General features: G+C 38.2%; 2 protein-coding genes across 2 annotated transcripts; one reads left to right on the forward strand and one right to left on the reverse strand.

The window, feature by feature from the left end:
* The first annotated feature begins 674 nt into the window (after nucleotides 1–674).
* Nucleotides 675–10,796, forward strand: LOC149276088 (soluble lamin-associated protein of 75 kDa-like). Its single transcript, XM_089503938.1, has 12 exons — nucleotides 675–809; nucleotides 1,442–1,541; nucleotides 2,130–2,215; nucleotides 3,685–3,856; nucleotides 4,709–4,888; nucleotides 6,494–6,622; nucleotides 7,081–7,220; nucleotides 7,575–7,623; nucleotides 7,898–8,039; nucleotides 8,604–8,784; nucleotides 9,633–9,836; nucleotides 10,248–10,796. The coding sequence occupies exons 1-12, from the start codon at nucleotides 675–677 to the stop codon at nucleotides 10,794–10,796; spliced, it is 2,067 nt and encodes a 688-aa protein (XP_089360064.1).
* A 3,829-nt stretch (nucleotides 10,797–14,625) lies between these two features.
* On the reverse strand, nucleotides 14,626–19,468 carry LOC149276089 (ribosome biogenesis protein NSA2 homolog). The gene is made up of 6 exons (XM_089503925.1): nucleotides 19,449–19,468; nucleotides 17,433–17,620; nucleotides 16,887–17,037; nucleotides 16,596–16,775; nucleotides 14,871–15,063; nucleotides 14,626–14,693 (listed from the first exon to the last, which is right to left on the reverse strand). Exons 1-6 carry the CDS (start codon nucleotides 19,449–19,451, stop codon nucleotides 14,626–14,628), a joined length of 783 nt encoding a protein of 260 aa, XP_089360051.1. The 5' UTR covers nucleotides 19,452–19,468.
* Nucleotides 19,469–19,757: the final 289 nt, after the last annotated feature.

A 19,757-nucleotide genomic window follows, 5' to 3' on the forward strand; every position in this document is an offset into this window, starting at 1 on the left:
TCAGTTAAATTAATCAAAATATTAGCTTCTTACAATGCAGGGGAAATTATATCAAAACTAATGAAGTTATCTAAGGTATCTTACTTCCTTGAAAAAAAACAAAAACTTTATTACTAATAATCTCATATTAGTAATAAATAAATATATATATATAAAACTGGGAAACATAACTAATGTGCATTGCCACAGTGATCACAGGGTGCTCATCTTAGTAATGGTATTCACAACATGGGTTTCTAATACTTATATTAGACGTTCAGCAGCCATACAGCGGTATGATAGCGGTACAGTTAGTCTGAATAAATGAAGGAAAAAGAGTTTACAGTCATAAAAAGCACAAGTTTGTAAAAGGAATCCAAATGGCAAATCTAGCAAGGCCTGAGACCGGGGATATGTCAGACCCTAAGTGTCATACATGAATATACATATATATATATATATATATATATATATATGTCAGGAATGTTGCATACTTTATATGAAGTAACAGACACACAGCATCAACATCCCTTATTACCAGTTCATCAAAACATATTATTATATTTTATATTGTAAGCCTGTTCCAGCAGAACCATCCTTGGTATGTCCTGTTTACCCATTTTACAGAGCTGCAGAATATGATGACGCTAAATAATAATAATTTATAAATGTCATTCTATATTACTGTTTCAGGAATGGCCTTCCCTGTTGATATTCTGGAAAACTGCAGCCATGAAGAACTGGAGAGCTTATCAGAAGATTACTTGTCTGATCTACGATGCTCTGATCCTGACAATCCAGAGTACTTATCATTGGGAGATAATAGCGAGGTAATACTGGTGCAATGTATTTTCAGCAAGGTATAAATGAAAACTATTTTTTGTGCTATTTGCCATGACAGAGGCACAGTCTTCCTGTGCCATATTTGCCCTAAACAGCTTGCCTGTGCCATCTTTGCCACCAAAATGTAGGAGTAGGAGAAAAAGTCCTAGTGGTGTGTGTGTGGGGGGGGATTCATGTGGGGGGGCAGACTATTTGTTCCGTAGGGGACCCAAAATTTCTGATGACTGCCCTGCTTGCAGACGTAGTAGAGGCTAATACATTGAGGGACAAGATTAAGGACTGATTAAGGTCCTGATTAAAGAGTCTTTACATACAGAAAAATGGGCACACTAGATACCCAAATGGATCTTATGTGCCATCAAATTCTGTGTTTCTAAAGCCTTGACTCTTAAAGGCAGCCTTTGTACAGTGTATGATAATGTCCATGCTTATATTTTTTATATATTTATTTTTCATATATGGCATTTAGTGATAAAAGTGTTAAATTCAGCAATAGGTAGTAGGTAGATCAGAACTTTAAAAACCATGCTGATGTATGACCGCCAATGTTTAGGAATCAATTATTTATGTTAGAATTTTGTTCCAAATACCAATTTGCTGAATGTGATATTTTTTGCAGATCCCAATCAGCCTTTCCACAGTGGGTTTTGTTCCGCTTTATGGAGGGGATCAGACACACAAAGTTCTTGCACTTTTCGCACCGGAAGATAACCTTACAGGTACAGTGTAAAAGTGTTGGGAATCTGGGTTTTCAAAGGCTTTTCTAAATGTTTTGGTATAAGCAATGTGCAGGACACAGGGAAGAGAGCCTTTGTTAGTTCATTGCAGTTCCCATCATCATCAGGCAGCTTTGGATCTGGTTGAGAATAATGGCTGCAGTGGTGCAGGTATATAAACAGCCGGAATAAGGAATGTATTTATGTGTTTTAAATACTATCCTGTAGTCAGTATATTGGTGCAGATGGGAGCTGGAACATAAGCCAACTGAAAGATCAGATCACAGCATCTGTCGAGCAGAAACTAATCTCTTCTCATATTATCTAGGTAAATGTGAGGCTGTAGAAACGTGCAGCCTTTCTGGGTGATGGGGATTCCCAATTAATAATAACGATGACAATAATAATGTACGGCAAATCTCAATCTCCTTCTAAATCTTTCCGTAAAACAATTTATGTGTTGCAATTTTTAGATGAATATGTTTATTTTCTAGAAGTTAAAATACTTCATGAGTGTAACTTGTCAAGCAGTAAAATCCACTTATGTCATCAGTGTACATTCTTTAAAGCTTGGTATTTCTTTTTTTAAAGCTGTGGCCCTGTATCTCGCTGATCAGTGGTGGGCAGTTAATGATATTGTGAGAACATCTAATCCTTTGAGGGATGGACTTCAGCAGGTAAGCAACTTTTTTAGGTTTCTGCATAGCTCATGTTTTTTCTGAGATGGACATGGAACACATATGGTATGGAAAATACAGATTTTGATAATATTTTTTTTATGGGGCAGGGAGACCTCAAAGTGTGAGCTCTACATCTGAGCCGGTGATTATGCATGTAGTATTTATTTAATGCATTTAACTAAAGTATTTCTGTGATTCTAGTGTAGATGCAAAGAATTAACGCCTTTCCTTATGCTGGCAACGTAAACAGGACGCACAAATTATTTTTCAAGATCACATCTTACTCTGGTTTTATTTTTTAAATGGCGACATCACCACTGAACCTTTTTTTGAAACAAATATAATTTTATAATGTAAAATATTAAAGACACTGTTCCACTTACGCCACACGACAAATGTTCCAATAAAAAATTTTGAAGGAGGCAAATTGTACCTAAATTTATTTTAAACGGAATATGAAAATAAGCAGCATTATGTTCAACAATTCTTTTCTCATATGTTAAGGAAGAGAAGGGCAGTGGCAGCAGCACGTGGGTTCCTTCTGAGAAGCCACCAAACATCTAGCACCCATCTTGTTTATTATAAGTATATTAACATACATTTAGATTAAACAGGATGGGTGCAAGAATTTTGGTGGCTTCTCAGATAGAACCCATGTGCTGCTGCCACTGAGAATGAGCTGAGCAGATTGTCAGTATGCATACAGCAACAAAAGACCCACAAGTTATGCCCAAAGAACATGTTTATGGTAGTCCTTTGCCACATTAGTATCATTACAGTTGCATAAACACTGTTTTGCTTAGTAAAATTGGACACATTCAAACATGTTCACTCATATACATTCAGTGCAAATGCTCATGTTATTTAATTAAATATTTTTCACGTGTTAATATACAGTGTCGGTATTATAAAGACTGCAAATTGGTTTAATGCAGAAAATTGGGCACTTGGGCCCAAAAACGCTCACCATCACTGGTGTAGACCATAAAATTCAACATGACGCCTCTGTGTTATTGCCATCTATTGGGCAGAAGTTAGTAGTGAATATGATGTATGGTACCCTGAGCTAATAACCCTGTGTACTTTTTTGATAATATGACATTCAATTGTAGATTAAGAATTTATACATGAACACAATATATGTGTGTTTATCACACACCTGATATTCTTTTACACTGACATAATGCCACTGCGGCAATACACTAAGCAGAGGCTATCTAGAATAGTTCTGATATTCGCATCCGGAACTAGACAATACAAGCAGACAATATAATATGATGGGTGTGTTATCAAGGGATTCAAAGATATGTGTGTTGTGGGTTTCTTGTAATGAGTTTGTAAATATTTGAAAAAGTTTTCTCTTGATATTTGTAACATTTTGACAATCTTCACAAAAAGGAGAAAAAAAGAAATAAATAACTAAGGGTTAACCTGTATTATTTTATTTTTTTTACATGTTTTTGTAGGCCAGGTCCCTTGGAGAAAGAGTGGTGCTCTATGTCTTGAATCGAATTATATATCGGAAACAAGAGATGGAAAGGAATGAGGTCCCCTTCCTCTGCCACAGCAGCACAGATTATGCCAAGATTTTATGGAGGAACGGAGAGGCTGTTGGCTTTTACTCGGTCAAACCTTCAGGTGGCTTCTTTGTAACTTATTCCATGTTCCAAGTAAATATCCTTTAGTGTGAAGCAGGTACCAGGATTAAAATTCACCTGATGACAAGATGCAAAAATTCAAAGTAACTCACCAAAATTATTGGATCATTTTGGACACATTTCCCTACATAAGACTGTGTTTTGTATACAGTATTGTGTATTAATATTACCATGTGGTTTGAATGGTACAGTTTTATTGTTTACAATGGGCACTTATATAATCATTATTAGCATGTTTAGTAATTTTATATAGAAAATGCAGAACTTTGGTCCTGTAGATGTTTTAGTCTTTTTTTAAACTCTGGTTCACTATAAGGTTAATCAACCTTGGGTATTGTGAAACTCCCCAAAATGCATGTGATCTAGCAAATATGTGCCCTAAAGTCACTTGTTTTGCCTATGGGCACTTTAGAAATGAGTTGGTTCCCAAGGTCCACGTTCCTACTGTAGGTCACATACAATCATGAAAATTAAAATGGACAAATATTTAATTACCACCCCCTTACATTTCTACTCAAAATCAGTTCAATTTTGCTGCAGCAGTATTGTTTGCACCCGCATATTCACATTCCCTACCTATTCCCATTCTGAAGACCAGGACGGATGCCCATGGACCACTGCTTGAGCAATGCTGCGTTCACATTAGAACCAAATAACAAATCAGTATTGAAGCTGTAACCTAACGCTATTACTTTACATAGGTCAGTAGCGATCACTAGTGTTTCAGTGACCTCAATGTGCAACCAGTCCTAGAATATAGCACAAAGTGCCAAATAACACGGTGTTCTACTCACATCTCAATAATAATCATGTTGTGTGATTATATTGCTAGGAAGCATGTGTGCTGCATATCTCACCCAGAGTTATCGGCTTCCGGTTCTGGATACCATGTTTGTAAGAAAAAGATATCGGAATAAAGGATTTACACTGGAGATGCTGGAAGATTTTGTAGATTCATTTACAGAAGAAACCCTTGGCCTGAGATATCCATTGTCTCATGTAATGCACACAGGTTGGTGCAATGTTCTTACTTGTAGTGGTAGTGGGCACCTCAACAGCTTTATAACTATTGTTGCATACGTTATTCTTTAATTGGTGATTATATTTTAAGGAACTTTAAGTTAAGGGTCTCTTCCACATTTTTTACCGATATTGTACTAGTGGTTTAATTTCTTAGCAGTGTCCACTATACACCTTGTGCCTTTAAAATTAAAAGCGTTTTATGTGGTGTTTTTGCTATCTGTAAAATGTGCAGGTTGGGAAGCTGACCTGGAGATATATATATCTAGACAATAAAAACCAAACATAATATTTAATGTGAACATATAGAAAAAATAGTGAAAGCGCTCAAAATATAATAAATGAATATACTGTATATTATTCCCAGAACAAATTATACGTATTCTGAAGATCTTTGGATGCTTAAGAAGACAAAACAACGGACAATAAAACAAGGATAAAAATATAGTGTAGTATGTCAAAATCCAAGGTTATTTGTATTAAAAATATAGGAGAGACCCTTACACTTTTTAGGGCACTAAAATGATTCGTTTTTCTGTAATGCAGGTTGTGAATGTCCCCACCGAAAAGAATGATCTCGTGGAAGTGAGTAGAAACGGCTCTCTCCAAGAGATTGCAAGACAGATACCAGGAGGTTAAAAGTATATAAATATCTTTAATAAACAAAAAATGTTCAAGCTTACATCAAAAAGTCTTTAAGATGTCCCATTATCCTTCGCTCGGTATTGTGCTAAAAAACGCTACCGTTCCAATTTTATGTGTGGCGTATAATGGATTTTCGGGTATACTGTTCGTCCCCTTCTTGTGATGTCAAACCGCACAAGCCGTTTCGCTCCAATGGCTTTGATTGGAGCACACCTGAGGAAGCGATTGGAGCACACGTGAGGAAGCCATTGGAGCACACCTGAGGAAGCGATTGGAGCACACCTGAGGAAGCGATTGGAGCACACGTGAGGAAGCCATTGGAGCACACCTGAGGAAGCCATTGGAGCACACCTGAGGAAACGATTGGAGCACATGTGAGGAAGCGATTGGAGCACATGTGAGGAAGCGATTGGAGCACACGTGAGGAAGCGATTGGAGCACACGTGAGGAAGCGATTGGAGCACACGTGAGGAAGCGATTGGAGCACACCTGAGGAAGCGATTGGAGAAAACGCATTGTGTGGTTTGACATCAACAGGAGGGGACGAACAGTATACCCGAAAATCCATCATATGCCACACATGAAATCAGAACTGTAGCGTTTTTTAGCACAATACCGAGCGAAGTAAACCTGGACATCTTAAAGACTTTTTAATGTAAGCTGGAACATTTTATTTGTTTATTAAAGAAATTTATATACTTTTAACGTCCTGGTATCTGTCTTGCTATCTCTTGGAGAGAGCTGTTTCTACTCACTTCGACAAGATCATTTTTTTTTAAGCCTGCATTACAGAAAAACGACACAGCAAAGGGCTGTTTACAGATGTATACGTAAACAGTGAATTTACTTTCTGAAAATTGGAATAGGAGAAATGACCGGTAAATCTAAAATGGTAACGCAGAAATGTTAGTTAGTCAGTGTGTAGATAACTGTTCTTGGGATTGTTTTACAGCCTGTAAGCAATACTTAGAGAAATACCCTGGAGATCAGGAGCTTCTGTGGGAGGTCGAAGGAGTAGGACATTGGTTTCAGAGAACGCTGATTGCAAGTATATTTCAGAAGGAAGCCCGGAGACTAGAAGGTACAGACACTATAATGAAATTGTATTTATAGTATTCTAATGCACAGCTATTACATTTTCAAGTAATATGAAATGTATGAGCACACACCTCCCATACAAATTGTGACTTTAAGTTAGAACCGCGCCAGATAAATATATCGATTGGCGAGGAGTCTTCCCTAAATAAATAACGTGTATGTTTTAGGCTGTGTTCGTTCTGCTGGTGGCTATGATTAATTGGCAAGTGTTACAAATCTGCTAAGATAAACTAAGCTAAGCTTTGCAACAGACATTGAAAAAAGCTTTTATTGTAAAAAGTTGATTTGAGGCTGTCGCTCTGCATCATGCTGGCTTTGATATCTTGCTTTCATGACAACATGCAAACCTCTAGTGGGCTGCTCGGAAGGAATGTAGTGCACGTCAACTCTAACCCTAAATGGAGCTAAAAATGAAAAACCTATCTGTTTTTACATTTACAGAAACATTAAAAAGTGAAGTCACCCTGTCATGCACTGAAGCCTCCTCACAGCATTCTCCTCCCGAACCTGTAGCTCCTGATGAAAGGAGTTCAGAGATCCAGAAACAGGCCAGTGAGCAAGATTTCACAGAGAATGCAGAGGTACCACTCACTTGAGCCATGTTTTGACTGAGACACCACTCACTATGCATGGTCTATACAGAATGTATGCATATGAATGGGTGAAGTCTCATGAAAAAAAACATTTCTTCTTGATCATAAAATACAGTGATGTAAAGTAATGGTGTTCCAGTAAACTTCCCATATGCGTAAAAAAAAGGCATAGCTCTGTGGTTTTATGCTTTTTTAGAGGTGCGCTACTGAAATAGTCCCTAGGGTCATGTGTAGGGTAATTTAAAGTGATAGGACCTGTATTCTGGAACAAAAATAAATATAAAAATGTCTGCAAAGGAGCAAATATTGTTTCATTATTAACTGCTTTATTTTACTGAACAGGTGGAACCACAAACTGAGAATAATACTCTTAAGGTCGGTGCTTCTGGAGGTAAATAACTCACCAAAATTAGTTACTTTTATAAACCTTAATCATATGAGTTGAAAATACTTTACAGGAATTGTTGTTTCCAAATTGGCGTTTCACTTGGGGTATATTCGCCGATTGATCATTTCTACCTACAATTGTACAAACTTACTGATGATCTCTATTAATATCTTGAATTACATCAGCAGTTATGAAGCATTGCTATTGCTAACATACAACAGGCCGCCTAAAATGGTCCTCAGTGAAGATGTGTTCTGTGACTTTTTCCTTTTTTCAGATCAAGGTGATGTCACACCTGTTTCTACTCGTACAAGAAGCAGCCACTTAAAGCGTCCAAAGATTGGAAAGAAAATTCTGGAACCAGAACAGGAGGAAGCTGATACAGAGGATAATAGCCCCTGTCAGGATCCCTTTAAGAAGTAATGATGTTACTCTTTACTGCCTACATCTAGCCCCCAAAGACTACTGTATTGTCAAACATTATGGTAGAACTTACTGTCCATTTGTGATGGCAATGGATAACCACCGCCACTTTGTAAGATGACCGTTAGTACCTTGGAGTGACCACTTGACCTGGATTTACCATCAGTGCCCAATCATTGTCTGTTCCCTCAACTTTTTTAACCATAACTCAGAAATGAATAAATACCTGAGTTGAATCAAGACGATTTGTTGTGAATATGATAATAGACCCATCTGATCATAGAGGAAAACATGTTAATCATAATTGTTGTTTGCCGTACAAAACAAAAGTGTGATTTTAATACCATATGTTTTTGTTTTTACATAAAGCTACCCGTTTGCTTTCCTCCCTTGAACTATCTTCTGTTCACATATTAACTATGAGTTATTAATCACTATGAATAAATCATCACTGAGGTTGAAAACTGCCACTTCTTTGCGTAACCATATTTGACCTAACACACGTTTTACTTTGTAAAGATTATTGCTGACTGTTTGATATCTATGTTACCTGTCTACAGCCTGGAATCTAAAGAACAGATAGTGGAAAATTTTAACGAACTTATACAACAATTAGCAGAAGAAAAAGATGAGTCGGATATGGCTAAACTACAGGAGGAGATATCTGCTAAACCAGCTGAGCAGATGTTACAAGAAAATCAAGAGATTCTGAAAATACCAGAGAACTGTGAAGATAAACAGGTAGAAGCCATCGTTCCGAGTCACTGTCATTTCAGAAATCAGATTTAGTTAAAGTCCATTGTTTTTTTATATTGTAAATATAACACAGACACAATAGATTAGACAGCAGCATGATTTATTTCCCATATTTATAAACATAAAATCCAAAGGCAGCTTTTTACATAGCTTTTATACAACTATGACCTCTTGGATGTGTTGCCCATTATGTGTTGTAACTATTATGTTAAGCAAATAAACCTTAGCAAATTTGTAATTTTATTATTTCCTCTGAGGTTTAATCCCATTAAAAAAATAAGAAACTTGTACAGAATGTTAGGATTTTTTTTTGTTCCTATGGCTGCAACCTATTTGTTCCCAGCAAAAAAAATGAATTTGGATTCATTTTACTCGATTAAAGGATTATTTCTAAGACCGGTCTGTGCATTCAACAGTACTGAGAAAGATGTTTCTAATGCACAAAGTTTAGTTGCAAAGTATTGCAGGGAAGTAGCCACAATACAGTTTATTGAACCATCTTGCGACACTCTAAATGCTGCCACCCGAAACATGGCTGATGAATACCTTCCATGCTGCTGCAACAATATTAACATAAATTCTTAAATACATAAAATTTGTAATAAGCACAAAATTCTGAATATACACCACATACTCATCACCAACAGTTATGCCAAATTAAGGCCTGCGTCTACAAACTAAAATTGCTTCTTTTGATGAATTTCAAACAAGATCCTCCGTTATAATATAAAAATGAAATGTTTCATCAGGAAACATATTTAGCTTTAGGGGAAATAGGTAGTAAATGTTTTTGCCGGTGACTGATAACCATAACCTAGTAACTGTTATTGTAGGACATGGAGATGGAACCTGTGAACGGTGACATGACAAAAGACATCTTCCAGTCTGAAGTGTTGGAGACACAAGAAACAGCCAGAGAGGCCTTGGATACCGAATCCAACCTGGATCCTGGAGATGCAGAGGAGAAGTCTCTGACCACACTTGTGTCAGTGAGCATGGATCTGGAAAAATCATTTGAAGATTCATTTGCTGATCAGGTAACAATGAAAGTGTTATTGCAAACGTCAGTTGATCAGAGTGTATAAGTTAGCCATCTTATAGCATGGATAGTGTTAGATTTGTGAAGCATACAAACACATGGATAGAACTCGCAGACAAACATAGTCACATATCCAAAGTAATTCACAGGCTTCCGGTGTCCCTGCGCTCTTCTTTAGACATCTCTGATTTAACAGGTGTCCTCGCACATGCGGTGCCTTTCACATTATAACCATTATAGGCATGTACGCACAAACTAAGAGGCAACTTACTGTCAGGGTTTGTGAGATGCTCAAATCTCTGTATCATGTTTAATAGTACGGAACTGTGGAATCTGATGGCGGTTAGTGCCACAAATACATAGTCTGTTTTAATATGTGGTATAAGATAGAACCTTACACTATTTACAGGTTTTAAATACAGAAGATTTAGAAACGTCAGAGCATGAAACCATGACCCCTGGGACTGAGAATACAGATACAAGAGTGGAAGATGACTTTAAAGAGAAGATAGAAGCAAAAAACACAGAAGAATCCATCCCAGTACAGAGAGGAGAATTCTCTGATAATGGCCTCTCGACATACGTGGAGGTTAACCCCACCGAAGTGTGTGCTACATCTGATGATACTTCCACCCTGGACACAGGCTCCCCAGAAGAACATGTCGTTAATGTCTCGGAGGATGCGCTGCCAGTACTCCGGCAAGGCCCTTTACTTGTGGTTGAACTTGAAGATGTGGCATTCCAGCAATCGGATGCACAGAAAAGCCATTCTGGGGATCAGTCGGAGGAGTCTGCAGTGGAAAATGATCAGTCGGCACAGAAATTGTTGGAGATTGGGGGAGAGAGCAGCTCAGAGGACGTGGAAACAGAGGCCCCGGTAATAGAAAGAAGGGGCTTGCGCAGAAAGGCAAGAGGTTTCAAAGGACCTGCAAAGAGAAGAAGCAAATTATCAGTTTAGCTATGGATCCTATATCCGACACATTGTTATTCACGCTATTTCTAAAACAGAATTAATTTAGATTTTTTTAAGGCTCTATAAAGTTAATCAACATAGATCAGGCATTTGTAATTGTACAATTTTAAAGTTTTCTGGTTGACGTTATTTGTGGTGTTTTTATTATTATTTTTTAATTTGTACTTAAAATCAGATTACTTTTTTTACACAAATTATAGTTGGACTGGGCATTGTTGGAGCCATATGTGGGCCCATTAAACCTGCTTTAACAATTATTAACATACACGCTTAAGAATTATACAGCTTGCCATGTCAACCTTAATATTTTACTGTAGGTTTTCAATAAAGTCAGAAAATATGAAGTAAGAGCAACCAAATCTGAGATCACCTATGCTATCATAAAAAAATCACTAGATTTTGACATCCTAACCTCTACTATAGGCACTTGAATGCCAAATTTGTAGCACAACTGCAGCCAAAATTATGTTAAAAAAGGCATGGGCTTTAGTCTTAAAGAAGAAGCTTGGAACATCTGCACTTTTACCTAAGGTTTTTAAAAATGTTATTATTACTAATGCTTTTTGATACAGATGTATTTAGACGGTTAGCACAATGCATAATTTTATGATTTAAAAATGTTATATGTTTGCATAACTAGGACATTCCATGTACTCTGGTTATGGCTATATAAATATGGCCTAAAGTATTGAACCGTTAAATCTATAGGTTTCTGGTCAAGTTTTATTTCACTAAAAAAATATCCCTTTTCATACCGTCGGGTTAGAAATTGTTCCCAATCTTGTTTTATCAAGCAAGAAAGTTGTTTACTAGTGGTTTACAAGTAACTGAGTTTACACACAAGTGTGGAAATCGTAGAAGATATGTGAGTGACGTGGTAGGAGCAGTATTTGGAATACTAGAAATGAATGATGAATGTGCAAATGCTTAAACTGTAATATTGGAGCAGATATCTACCAAGGGCTGGATGTACTAAAGTGCAAATGGAAGAAAGATTAGCGAAAATAAAGATCTCATCCAATTAACTATGCAGAGTGAAGAAACTCTGCAGGTTCATCATACTGACATCATAATGTGACCATTGTGTCACATTAAAGCCCATTGGGGGGCTTCCACATGTTGTTAATCTGATGCAGTCATACAAATGCCCCACGTGACACAGAACGGAGAACTCTCACTGTCTCTTTCATCAACAGCTGAAATAACATCTGCAAAACAAGTCTTAACTCTACAATTACATGTTAATTTTCTGTGGTACTTTTCTGTCTCCACTGATAAAAATTGTACACCAGGAAATAGATTTAAGGTCTGATTATCAAAATGCACATAATAACCATTTCCAAATACAAACGTGTAGGTCTCCAAACCATTCCAGAACTTAGTCTGTATATTGCCTTTGTAAAATGTGATGTGTCCCCCTTCTACCTGTCTTTTTAAAGTGTTTAATAACAATGTTTTGACAAATGTCAATAAAACCAGCAAAGTGTGGGTGCTGGCAATGGCTATTTTGCAGTTCAACTTAGGTTATATATGAAAATGGTGTTTTACAAATATACAAGTCTTACAATGTTCCACACACTACCCAAAGTAACCATCATCCAACTTGCTACTCTATTAAGGTAATATACAACGATCAGCCATAGCATTATGACCACCTGCCTGATATTATGCCCCTTTTGCCAAAGCAGCCTTGACCCGTCGAGGCATCGACTCCGCTAGACCTCTGAAGGTGTGCTGTGGTAACCAGCACCAAGACGTTAGCAGCAGATACTTTAAGACCTGTAAGACCTGGATCAAACTTGTTTGTACAGCACATCTCAGAGATGCTCGATTGGATTGAGATCTGGGGAATTTGGAGGCCATCAACTTCAACTTGAGTTGTTGTGCTGCTCAAACCACTCCTGAACCATTGCTGCTGGGAGCATTATCCTGCTGAAAAAGGCCAATGCCATCAGGGAATACCGTGTTCATGAAAGGGCTTACATGGTGTGCAACAATGCTTAGGTAGGTAGTATGTGTCAAAATTACATCCACATGAAGGGCAGGACCCAAGGTTTCCCAGCAGAACATTGCCCAAATCATCACACTGCCTCCACCAGCTTGCCTTCTTCCCATAGTACATCCTGCTGCCATGTGTTCTCCAGGTAAGCGATGCACACAGAAACAGCCAACCACATGATGTAGAAGTAAACATGAATCATCAGGCCAAGCCACCTTTTTCCATTTCTCTGTGGTCCAGTTCCTATGCTCATGTGTCCATTGTAGGCACTTTCGGCAGTGGACTGGGGTCAGCATGGGCACCATGGCTGGTCTGCAGCTACATAAGCCCCATACACAATGGGGCTTATGTACGCAATGTTCACTTGCTGCCTAATATAACCCACCCACGGACAGGCGCCATAACATGATTATTGGCGTTATTCACTTCACTTGTCAGCAGTCATAATTTTATGGATGATCGGTATATGTCAGAAAAGCCTCACTTCTTTAAAGGGCCAGTATTGCAACATTGCAAAAATGGATTTTATAGCTCTGCAGAATGCGATGGTACTATGTGAACCAATAAATACCATTTATTTGGTACAGATAGTTGCTCCTTTTGAAGTACAATAAGGACACCAAAAATAATAAAACTATAATTACTGGGGATGTAGAAGAGTGGTCCCACGAAAGTTGATTCCAAAACATTACTGCGACACTTTCATACAATCAAACGTTTCTTCACTTAATCCACAAACAGAACAGGATTAAGTATATTCTTACTTAGAACATAACCAATTTAATCACAGCAAGCCATTTTTTTTTTATTTTTATTTTTTTTAGAGATGCCAGTGCTCCTGCTTGGCTATCCAGAAAAAACAATGCAGTTGCTCGCGGTGCTCGGGTAGATTAAAGGAACACTCCACAAATGCAAACTGTTGCAAGACTGAAAATTCCACTTGTCTCTTTTTCCATCCTGTACAGCAGCTCAAATTGTGCAAACGTCTGTTTAGTCAAAAGGAGTTAAGCTCACTTACATGCTCATTTGACATACGCTACAGCGTACCTAGGTTCAACAAAAATACATGCAGTGTGCTCACGTTTCCCTCTCTCCTTTTTAGTGGGCTAGGTGTCTATTACACACACGTAACAAAATAACCTGTCTAAACCTTTGCTGAAACCTTTGTAAATTAAGCACACAAACATTGTCATATATTGGATTTCTTTTTGTAAATTTCTTTTTGAAAGTCGCCTTATTTTCTTCCTGCTCAGCCTCCTTTTACTGAGCGCTCCCATGTGTCTAATTAGGAGTTGAGATCCAATTGGAGTCCGTTCCATGGAAGTTCTGGGTCGACCTCGGTACCACAAAGAAAGTGGTCTATCACAAAAACACAGTCAACAGCATTAGGAATAAGACATCAGTAGAAAATAGTGCACAGCAAGCAAAATGTTTTCACTTTGTAGTAAACTGCTCATTGTTCTGTGTGCACCATAATTGATCTTTTAGGTAACACAGAAGGCAAGAGATGGTGCTTTACTGAAATTATCCAGCCTATGCTACAGCAAACACAATGCAATGTCCCCCTGAGAAATAAATGCTACTATTCTAGTGAAAACTTTAATGGACCCATCAGGGGAAAGAAAACACCTTGCTACGATTCCAGTATACTTAAACATAACATAAAAAGAAAACAATCTTGCAATTTAAGTACAAAGTTTTATTGTGCTGCAATCCATACAGACTGAGCAGAAGGTGGTCGTCTGCCGATGGTTTGGCAATGTTTTATTGCAAAATAGAGTCTTTTCCTCTGTCGTTGAAGAGCCAAAGTCAATGTTATACAAGCAAAACTGCATTAATACATCCATCATTTTCAGGATTGTTTGTAACTTGTGCATATTTTCCTGCAGGGGAAAATATAGAAAACATTTAATGACCTTAAAGTAGCAAACAAAGTCAAAGTATCAAAAGTGTTAGCTTGCAAGAACAGTTGAGCCATATTTAAAGTGACCCCCCCCCCCCCCAATTTCAATGGGAGAAGGGCCCATGGATTCATATTTGCTTCACTGACTAAAGCTTACCCCATATAACTTTGCCTCCTTGGGTGACAAGGCCGAGCTCGCTCACGTTGACTTCAATGACTGTACCCTTTGTGATGACACCTAACGTTGTATAAAGGGGTGAGGAAGGATTCTTTTTCACACCAAGGATAGGTAGGCAGAAGGTAGCTTTAAGTTCTGGGTGTGTTACATGTGCTTTCTTGAAGCGCAAGCCCTAAAAAAAAAAAAAAAAAAAAAAAAAAAAAAAAAAAAAATTGTAAAACAAGACAAATGTTTTTAAACAGATTTTGGTGCAATTTTAGCAAGTGATAATAAAAACATACAATTAAGGAACGAACATTCCAAAAAGCTTAACCCATTAAGGACAATGCATTGTGAGCCCATACATGTACTTTGAAATAAACTTAAAAGTAATTTATAATTACATTACATTGTGCATGGGCATTCACAATTTTGCAGAGTGTCAGGATTCCAGCAACAGATCTAAAGGCTGAACTGCAGGTCGACATATTTAGATTCTAATTTGTTGATATATCTTAAAATCTAGGTCTTTCAGAGTTTTGGTCCCAATTTTGTTTTTTTCTCTCCCCATTTTCGTTATAGTCAGTTATCCTCTTAATGCCCTGAGGGAAGTCATGGTTTCCTCCAAAGAATGACTCTTTGTGAGCCCAGAGGTGCTCCCTTCTTTCACCCCTCCACTTTTTGATTCATAGAATGTTTTCTATCAAATAAAGCTTTGGTTGTTCCCATAATTGATGCTGTCTGAGTAATTATTGCTAAATACTAAAGGAAATATTCACTTTCAGTTACATTTATTAAGTCTGCACTGATGTGCTAATGAACCTTCTTTCTGGACTAGCAATTTTACTTAAATTTGGTGTTACTGTGAAACAGACAATGTTCTATTTACTGTAAATAATGATTTCATAGCTAAAGGTGATCAATAACAAGAGACAAAAGGAACACCTTTGTCACCCACTTTGCAGGAGACAAGAATCGAAGTATGGACACTGTAGACACTTGTACAATTGGCTACCAGTTCTCTCTCTCCCAACAAAGCCCCAAGAAACTTTACTGGAAGTAGAAGATTGATTTTCTTTGCCTTTTTATATATAAATATCTTTTTATAACAGCAAACAAATTTCCAATGTAACCAATTATCATGCAAGATCATGACATCTCAGTTTATCCTGCAGTCCCAAGCTGCTGCCCCACTGTCCTGCTTTTGCGAGCAATGACGAGCATGGGCCTGTTGGGGAGATCCTCTGATTTTCCCTTACCAAATCAAGGAGATAAAAACAATGAAGGACTGGCTGTTGTAGCACAGGCATCCATTGTAGTTCTCATTTTGCCTCCTAACAATGCCAGTGTCAACCTCATCTGCCCCCCATATCACCCATTCATACAATATTTTAAATTATATTATAAAGTTGACTGTACTCAATCATTGACTATGAATATTTCTTTCAAAATCATAAAATAAGTTAACCATTGGCAGTTAAAATATATTTCCATAAGGCTACACCGATGTGCTCTTTGCGTAGGCCTCCACAACCCCAGTCTATAACTACAAATCCCATAAAGTCCCGCAGGCACGACTGGCTGAATATTATTGTAGACGCAGTCAACAAGTTGATGTTTGTACTGTAGACTTAGTGTTCTCACTAAAAGTAATACATGTTACTATGGTTTTGTTTAAACCATAACATAACTGCCAAGCATCTAATAAAGTAACAGTTAACCTACCATTGGTCTGATGAATCTTTCATATTTTGGTGGTTTTCTGGTAAATCCATCTCCAACAAAGCAAACTTTGGTGACCATTCTCTTCCAAGCCTTCTTCTTTCTTTTCCCTGTGCGAATGACTTTCAGCACTTCTGTCTCTCCTTGGGCACGGACTTTGGGTAAAGGAACTTCCCATTTACCCTAACGCAGGAAAAAGAAACCCAGTAAAAAACAAAATACAGCCCTGGAGAATGTAAAAAGTAAAAGATGTACTTGGACATCACAAGGGTCTGGCACCGAAAGATTACTTACAGCTTTCTCTTTCCGCTTTTGTTTGATCATATTAGAAAGAACTTTGGCTCGAGTCTGTCCCTCCCTGTCCAACAGATAAGCTGGCACAGCACCTTCGGGTGTCTTCTCGTCATTCTTTTGTTTGGTATTTCTCTTTTCATGCATTTTAATACTAAAGTGAAAATGCAAATGGTTAGACTGGGTTATGCTATTATTCATTGTAAGCCTTGGTTTATTTTCTAGAAATATTTTAAAATCAAAACAGATAACAGTCTTTGCCAATCAAATATGTTAACTTTGTGGAAATAAATACATCTAAAATGCTGCTGTGATATTACAGCAATGAATACATTTTAAATGATGTGACAACAACATTGAAAATATGTGAATTTTCAGGACCAAATTATTAAACCAATCACGCTGTCTGCACTCAAAACGGTGAACTCTGGTGCACTTTGCAGTTACACCAAACATGGTGTAGAAACTTTTAGGGTCACTATGCATTAGTTTAATTGTACTAAATAACAAATCATTTTATTTTTTAAAATCATTAAGATTAATACGTACGTCTTCTTCATCTGTATCTTCTCGGCATGACGCTGCTTGTGATAAAGCTTGGCCTTCAGACCAATGAGCTTCTTCGCTTTATGCGAGCGTTCATGAGCCTCTCTGCTCTCCTTCTTCCTTTTCTTTTCATGGTAATCCAAGCGATATCCATACCGCTTACGGTGCAATTCAATATAATCGTTCTGAGGCTGCATGGGAAGAAATTTAAAATTAAATATAAAAGTAGGTAAAGTAAATGAGTAAATGAGCGATGATTTTTGTGTTTATACCGTATTTGCTCGATTATAAGACGACCCTGATTATAAGACGACCCCCCAAAATCTGAATATTAACTTAGGAAAAAAGAAAAAGCCTGAATATAAGACGACCCTAAAGGAAAAAAGTTTTACCAGTAAATGTTAATTCATGTAAACTATTTTTTTTAATAAAAGCTATGATTGAGAAAAATATTTTTTTTGTTTTTATTTCTTGTATTTTCCAGCCTGTCCCCCAGTTACGCACATCTGCCCCCAGGCTTGCCACACCAATATGGCACTGTGGCCCATGATATGCCTTTTAACCCTCTATATGCCACTGTGCCCCATGGTATGCCTTTTGACCCCCTATATGCCACTCTGCCTCCAGAAATGCCTTATACCCCTATATCCCATTCTGGCATTTAGGGGGTTAAAATGCATATTATGGGGCAGAGTGGCATATAGGGAGGTATAAGGCATTTCAGGAGGCAGAGTGGCATTAAGGGAGTTAAAAGGCATTGTATAGAGCACTCTGCCTCCAGAAATGCCTTATACCCCTATATGCCACTCTGGCATTTAGGGGGTTAAAAGGCATATTATGGGGCAGAGTGGCATATAGGGAGGTATAAGGCATTTCAGGAGGCAGAGTGCTCTATTAAATGCCCCCTTAACGCCACTCCAGAAATGCCCTATGCCCCCATTTAACTAACACACACACACACTCTCTCCCCCCCTCCCCTCTCCTCTCTCCTCTCTCCCCTCTCAGCCCTCTCTTACCGGTGCTTCCAGCCGGGGCAGCGGGTTGACGTCGCCTTCTGCTGCAGCCGGAAGGAGGTGGAGTTGGCAGCGGGGGTTTGTATGCGTCCGTCGCGTATACTTTCCCCGGCTGTCAGAGATCAGAGATCTCTGACAGTCGGGGAAGGTCTACGCGACGGACGCAGACAACCCCCGCTGCTAGCCACACCTCCTTCCGGCTGCAGCGGACGTTGTCTACGCGGATCGCGTAGACGTCAACCCGCTGCCCCGGCAATACAGCAGGAAGCACCGGTAAGTGTGTATGATGGGGGGGTGAGACAGGAGGATCCAGGTCCCCTGCAGCGGTGCGGGGGATCTGGATCTTAGTCTCCTAATCAGACTCTATTTGAGGTCTGATTAGAAGACGACCCCGATTAGAAGACGAGGGGTATTTTTCAGAGCATTTGCTCTGAAAAAAACCTCGTCTTATAATCGAGCAAATACGGTAATTACCTACCACATAGTATTTGGGAGGACATAAAACACCCAAGACACTTATTGCAATAAGGTTGCAAACCCAAGTAATTAAATGTATTATTCTAATATAATTATTGTAATATTATATGGCAATTATGTATTAATCGACAAGGTTTCTGACTTCTGGTAGCCAACCACATACCTTTTAATAGTAGAAAATAAATAAAATAGTTACATTAAAATCTATTTCTATGCAGCCGCTCATCTTACATATTATGGGACAAAGTCTTTGACTCGGCTAAACTTTTGTATTGCTATACTTAGTGTTTTATAAGAATAAAAAGCCCTCAGTACATATGCAAGATGTGGAGAGAAAAACAAAGTTAGTATTAAAATGTTAATCGCTTTTAATTTGTGGCATAAAGTTCATAATTCAATCCTATTTGGGTATTAATTGATCAGACTCCTTATAATTACATCCTTATAAAACCGACAGGTAAGCGATAATCAAACGAAGGAAGCCCAAGGCATGCCGGTGCATGTCTGGTGCATAAGCCCGTGCTCTCACCATGTTCGCGGCTTTCTTCGGCGCTGTACTGACGGCCCTTGCGGTGTTTTACTCTTGCTTTCTGTTACGGTTCACACCCTACTTTCAGCAGGGTGTTATGTTACTTATCGGCTGTAAATAACAGACCGAAGGCCCTGGGCCGCTGTTACCGAGTGCAGATGGAAGTGAAAAAGGAAAGAACCGCCCCTCCGACCCACAAATGCGTCATTTCCTGTTGCGCTGAAAAAAATTGTGGGGAAAATATAGACGAACTTCTATGAGTTACACTATATTCTGCTATTATTTACTTAGAAAGTTCTTGCAACGCAA

This window comes from Sceloporus occidentalis, unplaced genomic scaffold, assembly GCF_023333645.1.
Source record: "Sceloporus occidentalis isolate IW3139 unplaced genomic scaffold, rSceOcc1.0.p SCAF_248, whole genome shotgun sequence".
In the NCBI taxonomy this organism is placed as follows: domain Eukaryota; kingdom Metazoa; phylum Chordata; class Lepidosauria; order Squamata; family Phrynosomatidae; genus Sceloporus; species Sceloporus occidentalis.

What these genes read in the sequence shown, in the direction of transcription:
- LOC149276088 (XM_089503938.1), top strand. Translation starts at nt 675, where the DNA reads ATGGCCTTCCCTGTTGATATTCTGGAAAACTGCAGCCATGAAGAACTG. An exon ending in ACCGGAAGATAACCTTACAG is followed by an intron (nt 1,542 to 2,129) that starts GTACAGTGTAAA and finishes CTTTTTTTAAAG; the next exon opens with CTGTGGCCCTGTATCTCGCT. An exon ending in AAGATTCATTTGCTGATCAG is followed by an intron (nt 9,837 to 10,247) that starts GTAACAATGAAA and finishes CACTATTTACAG; the next exon opens with GTTTTAAATACAGAAGATTT.
- LOC149276089 (XM_089503925.1), bottom strand. An exon ending in AAAAGCGGAAAGAGAAAGCT is followed by an intron (nt 16,776 to 16,886) that starts GTAAGTAATCTT and finishes TTCCTGCGTTAG; the next exon opens with GGTAAATGGGAAGTTCCTTT. An exon ending in AAAGATTCATCAGACCAATG is followed by an intron (nt 15,064 to 16,595) that starts GTAGGTTAACTG and finishes TTTTTTTTTTAG; the next exon opens with GGCTTGCGCTTCAAGAAAGC.